General features: G+C 42.9%; 1 protein-coding gene across 2 annotated transcripts in view; it reads right to left on the bottom strand.

Moving 5' to 3' along the window:
* Positions 1-6520, bottom strand: part of hyi (hydroxypyruvate isomerase) — a 54494-nt gene continuing 47974 nt past the window's right edge. The window contains exon 7 of one of the 2 annotated variants that reach the window (XM_060919690.1): positions 1-325. In XM_060919690.1, coding sequence (XP_060775673.1) covers positions 116-325 — 210 coding nt within the window. In that variant the 3' untranslated portion in view covers positions 1-115. The remainder of the gene's footprint in view (positions 326-6520) is intronic. The other variant, XM_060919691.1, reaches the window with a different exon arrangement.

Genomic DNA, 6520 nt, shown 5'->3' with positions numbered 1-6520 from the left:
AACAGTGCACAGTGACTTTTATTAAAACAGGTCAATCAAATCACAATCATCCATCACTTTGTCTGGAGCACCAGTTTCACCATCACACCACTGTGGATGCGTCCTAAAGCGGTCATCAATCCACGGTTTGGATATTCATTATGGCTATTCCATATGAATTATGGTACTTCTTTTGGAAGTTACCTGTTGTGGTGCTTTCTTGGATTATAGACATGTACAAAATCAGTGCACAAGAGTAGTGATGGTGTGGTTTCGGATATTGTGACTCGTCAATGTTTACTGTCCCGGTATTTTTGCACCCAGCCCAGGCCACCTTCTGTGGAACCTGCAAAGAGAAAAGAATCATTTTAAATAAAAATGCCTTTCTGAACTAGCCTAGTAAACTAGACCCAACCGCCTAGCGGCCAAAAATATTTTTTGCCTAGCGAATGGGTCTAGCCTCGCACCATATAAACAAAAACACCCCGGGCATCAAATCGTGCCCGCCAATCACACCGCAAGGTTTTTGTTTGGATTCTTTGGGCGGGCTTTTGCAGGAGTGACGATAAAGCTGCGCGACGCTGGAGGAAGCACAACAGGAAAGATGGCTACGGCTAGTGAACAGCGCGCGTTTGACGCGCTTTGGAATCAGTTTTAGAAGAATTAGACTTGGAGTTTTCGTTGAAACATGAGCAGGAAGAGGCTCTCCGCTCATTCCTTTTCAAGAAGGACGTTTTCACTGTTTTGCCGACCGGCTATGGCAAAAGTCTGATCTAACAGCAGGCTCCGCTCGTAGCCAAAAGGATGGGCTAGTTTGTGCAGTACGAAGAATTAATAAACAGCTTTGAAACATTACTTTTTGATTGTTTCTTATTTTCCCGTTATTTTAAATTTAAGGGAAATTATTTCACCAAACACCACTAAATAAAAACTCTCAAAAACAGTTTAAGCAAACCCTTGAAAAACACTTAGAAAAAAATGTGTATGTGGTACAGACTCCAAACTTGTGGTCATTATCTCCAAACTTCTTAATATCTAGAACCTGTTTATTAATTAATACACATTTTGAAAAATTATTTATTTCAAGGCCTCCCCCACTGCTTTCTGTCACTCTGACTACGTCACAGTCACTGTTGCGCTGATTGGTCAGAGCGTTGGCCTATACGCACAGAGACAGTTTGAAAGACAGCGGTTTGTTCCTCCTACCCGCTTCAGAAATGTCTACGGATCGAGGCCAGACTAAATATTCACATTTAGTCTGGCTTGCCAGGCTATTTCTGAACACTTTTAAATTCGTTACAAACTGAGCTTTGTGACCTAAAAGCAAATCCTTATACACTTTCAATTCTTTCTTATTCTTGGTTGTGGCTCTACTTTAAAAAGCAGCAAGTCACTCCGATCATCTCCAGTTATCTCTTGTGTTCATGCACTTTCCAGGTTGGAATAGAAGCCAATATATTTAGGCTAGTCCAAACTTTATACACATCTCTGTATACTTTTATTATGCATCAGTAACATTAAACATTGATGATCGATTCATTATCCGGCTATGTGCGCTCACTTTAAAATTACAGAGTGAGATATAACTAGCTTAAAACACGAGATGTATTTGATCACAGCAGTGAAGCTGGCTCGAATACAACAACCTGTCACAAGTCATCATGCACGCATACTGTGAGGTGATTTTAATTTCATGAAGTGCAAATCCTTAAACAGATTCATAAACCTGCAACCGTGTTTGTAACTGAGCTGCGTCTTTGCATCCTTGACGTTGGGTTACAGTGCGGAGTGTTTTTTCTAACATCTGATGCTCTTTATGCAAAGCGCACTTTTACAACTTAAAAGTTCTGACTGCAAAGTTGAATTCTGGGCAAAATGTTCTATTCCAATTGCTGCTGGAGTTTTGAGATGTTTCACTGCTGCACACACCCTGTATCCTGTGTCCCTGTTTCACAGAGATAAAATGCGTCCTGCATTTTACGATTCTGGAGATTGCTGAAGCAAGTGAGCAACAATATCGCGTGACCACCGTGGGGCGTTTGACCTGTTTTTAACCAAAACAAGTCGGCATGGGCAAACATAGCGGACTCTGCTCTCCTGCCAGCTAAAAGCCAGTTTAAAAAAAAAAAAAAGGAAAGCATGCCTAGTGAGTGCAACTGCAAGATAGAGCAAGGTTAGATGATGTCATTTTTCTGGACAGATAACTAAATCATACTAGCTAGTGCTTAGCTAGCTTAGCCTTAGAATGCATGGACTCGACTCCATGGTAGTGAGTATGGAGTTCTACACAATGTTTTAATCTTACAGAGAAAGAAACGACAACACAAAAGCAGTAACAGAGAAAAGAGATATTCGTCTTTTGTTTCACAGAGCTGTTCGCGAATGTCAGCCACAGATAGACTTGTTCACAGTTTGTACACAATGATATATAGCACGTGCATTTTGGCAACGGAAGTATGGCGGAGATCAACAGCTTCTCAAGCTATGCAAGGGGATTAACAACAAAAGATCGCGACTGTTACCTCAGCAAGTTGACTTTGACAAATGGGAACCAACTTACAGATCCGTGCGCCATTAATGAGTGGGTTGAAGACGTTAGCAAGTGGCCGAATAAAAATATATAATACACGCACATACGTGTTTGATTGAGAAACCAAGCATGTACACCAGAGAGAAATTACAAGCCCACAAGTCACTGGATGCTTACGAGTACGTTATGTGTGGTCACGTACAGAACATCAAATACCATGACAGACTCAGAGTTTTGTGCCTTGAAATGAGAACTCCTGCCCAGCCAAAGACAAGGACACAAGACCATGATGTATGAGGCTTGGGTTATAATCAACAAACGAGAAAACTACATCCTCACAGCGACTTGCAGCTGTATGGCAGGGTAAGTATCCTATTATTTGGTGGTGTGGGCTTGTAGCGAACAGTTCAGAGTTCTGATTTAGTTGTTATGCAAACATGAATTATGCTTCTGTGTTACTGTCCTTTCAAATTTAACTTGGGCTGTTACTCTCCATACCATATCAAAAATCGTATGCCTTGCCCCTGTAACTTGGATAGATAGTCTTAGCTGATACACAGTGCTCAGCATAAATGAGTGCACCCACTTTGAAAAGTAACATTTTAAACAATATCTCAATGAACACAACAATTTCCAAAATGTTGACAAGACAAGGTTTAATAGAACATCTGTTTAACTTATAACGTGAAAGTAAGGTTAATAATATAACTTAGATTCCACATTTTTCAGTTTTACTCAAATTAGGGTGGTGCAAAAATGAGTACACCCCACAACAAAAACTACTACATCTAGTGCTTTGTATGGCCTCCATGATTTTTAATGACAGCACCAAGTCTTCTCGGCATGGAATGAACAAGTTGGCGACATTTTGCAACATCAATCTTTTTCCATTCTTTAACAATTACCTCTTTTAGTGACTGGATGCTGGATGGAGAGTGATGCTCAACCTGTCTCTTCAGAATTCCCCAAAGAAAATTTCTTTACACCACAAAGGTGAAGGCTACAAGAAGATCAGCAAAGCTTTACTTATCAGTCAGAATACTGTAGCAAAAGTGGTACAAAAATTTAAGAAAGATGGAACTGCAACCATCTCACAGAGACGTCCACGGAAGTTAACACCTCAACAGGAGCGTCTTCTGATGAGAAGGGTTGAAGAAAATCGGCATGCAAGTTCACTGCAGTTATCTAAAGAAGTAGAAAGCCAAACTGGGGTGACTATTTCCTGTGACATAATACGGCGTGCACTGCAGAGGAATGGCATGCATGAATTCCGTCCACGAAAGAAGCCTCTCCTAAAGCCCAGGCACAAAAAAGCCTGCCTAGAGTTTGCCAGGGCCCATGCTGACAAAGATGAAGACTACTGGGACTCTATACTCTGGAGTGATGAGACCAAGATAAATGTTTTTGGAACTGATGGCTTCAAAACTGTACGGCGTCACAAAGGTGAGGAATACAAAGAGAAATGCATGGTGCCTACAGTGAAACATGGTGGTGGCAGTGTCCTTATGTGGGGCTGCATGAGTGCTGCTGGTGTCGGGGAGCTGCATTTCATTGATGGCATCATGAATTCACAGATGTATTGCTCTATACTGAAAGACAAGATGCTACCATCACTCCATGCCCTTGGTCGTCGTGCACTTTTCCAACATGACTAAACACACATCTAAGGCCAATGTTGGATTTCTGAAGAAGAACAGGGTGAAAGTGATTCAGTGGCCAAGTATGTCTCCTGATCTGAACCCAATCGAACACCTATGGGGAATTCTGAAGAGACAAGTTGAGCATCACTCTCCATCCAGCATCCAGTCACTAAAAGAGGTCATTGTTGAAGAATGGAAAAAGATTGATGTTGAAAAATGTCACCAACTTGTTCATTCCATGCCTAGAAGACTTGGTGCTGTCATTAAAAATCATGGAGGCCATACAAAGTACTAGATGTAGTAGTTTTTGTTGTGGGGTGTACTCATTTTTGCACCACCCTAATTTGAGTAAAACTGAAAAATGTGTAATCTAAGTTATATTATTAACTTTCACGTTATAAGTTAAACAGATGTTATATTAAACTTTGTCTTGTCAACATTTTGGAAATTGTGTTCATCGAGATATTGTTTAAAATGTTACTTTTCAAAGGGGGTGTACTCATTTACGCTCAGCACTGTAAAGTGGGTGCTGCAGACATGAGCATTTTTAATTGTGTCCTCATTCCAGTCAACACATTTAAATCGCTTGCAGCCACAGACACTGCCGGTTGCTCTGAAACAGTCGTGATCTGTCAGAATCCTGTAAAACTCGAGTCCACCAGTGGAATATAAATTCTGACAACCGTGTACGCAACAACCAGACATTTTGATGCTGGAAATAGTTTTTATTCTACTTTAAATGCTTGCTCCTTCATCTGTGTCAGTCAGCATGGCTGGGGAACACTACCACTTCCGTTGCCGAAGTGCGCACGTGATTTTTGATGACGTCGGCTGTGAAGGGATCTATTACATCCCTGCGACTTAAAACTCTCCGAGGTCAATGCAGAGTCATAACATTTTCCACACGTCACCATCTTGGTGTGATGCAGGTCCATCCATCCATTATCCGTAACTGCTTGTCCTGTACAGGGTCGCAGGCAAGCTGGAGCCCACCCTGGACAAGTCGGCAGGTCATCGCAGGGCACGCAGTTCCATAGTTATGCTAATTTAGTTAAAGCTCCTTGCATTCGGCTGTTGCCGTAGGGCCATGCTGTTTACCTCAAGAGGTCGGAAAACTCCCAAAACAGAGAAAAGTGACCCTCAGCATGTCAAAATGATCACATCTCATCCGCATGATAGTTTTTGCGAGACATAGGAAAATGCCATGCACAATTTAAAAATAATAATAATAATTTCAGATGACTTTGCAGTCAGCATCTTTTAACTTTTGTCTGAAAAATCTCACTGTTGTAAAGGTTTGTGAGGCAAAAACCAAGTGGCTGGCTGAAATGAGTCGGCTCTGAGTGTTACTATGGCTAACTGTGGGTGTTCTAGATAAAATTCAGGATTTCTGTGTTGGATACTGTGGCAGCGGGGGCGTGGCCGAGCATCAGTTTGTGAATGGAGGGCAGGGTCAGGGAAGGTGAGTGGCCAAGTCGTGACACCTGTTGTCATGAGATTGTGTGTGTTTCTTGCAGTGATGGTCGAGCATAAGAGGAGTAGGCGAGCAGAGAAGGGGTGCTTAGACCAGAGCACGACTGTGTGTATGTATGCACATGCGTGTCCTAGAGTGCCTGAGTGATCATTAAAAGCTATTAATAAACATGTGTCTGAACATTAGCTCCCGCCTGCCGTGCTTCTGTACTCCACCCACATCAGGGAAACTATCACAGTGGTGCTGAAACACCTGGCGATCTTCTTGCTGGGCCAGCATCAAGGCCTCGAAGCGTCCTTCCGGGGGGCGATCAGCGCTTGATGCTGGTTCTGCTGAGTGGTAGCGAGGGCATGAATGAGGTCCTTGAACGGTGAGGACTCCATGGGCGGGCTCCCTTCTGTACTCCCGGGTTTCAGCACCACTGTGATAGTTTGCCTGATGTGGGTGGAGTACAGAAGCACGGCAGGCGGGAGCTAATGTTCAGACACGCGTTTATTAATAGCTTTTAATGATCACTCAGGCACTCTAGGACATGTATGTGCATACACACACACATACACAGTCGTGCTCTGGTCCCAGCGCCCCTTCTCTGCTCTCGTACTCCTCTTATGCTCGACCATCACTGCAAGAAACACACACATCAATTGACAACAGGTGTAACGAGACTTGGCCACTCACCTTCCCTAACCCCGCCCTCCATTCACAAACTGGCGCTCGGCCACGCCCCCACTGCCACAGATGCATTTTTGCACTTGACATTTTTTTTCCTGTAATCTTGGTTGAAAGTGAGCTTCATAGGAACGACACATTAGAGAACTGAGGGACGCTGGACCATTCATGCGATATGATTAGCCCAAGGAATCTACTTGAGCCAATGATTTAGATTCTTTCTTCACT

This window comes from Neoarius graeffei, chromosome 4, assembly GCF_027579695.1.
Source record: "Neoarius graeffei isolate fNeoGra1 chromosome 4, fNeoGra1.pri, whole genome shotgun sequence".
NCBI classification, from domain to species: domain Eukaryota; kingdom Metazoa; phylum Chordata; class Actinopteri; order Siluriformes; family Ariidae; genus Neoarius; species Neoarius graeffei.
Note: the sequence above shows the minus strand (reverse complement) of the source record. Positions and strands in the feature narration are given on the sequence as shown.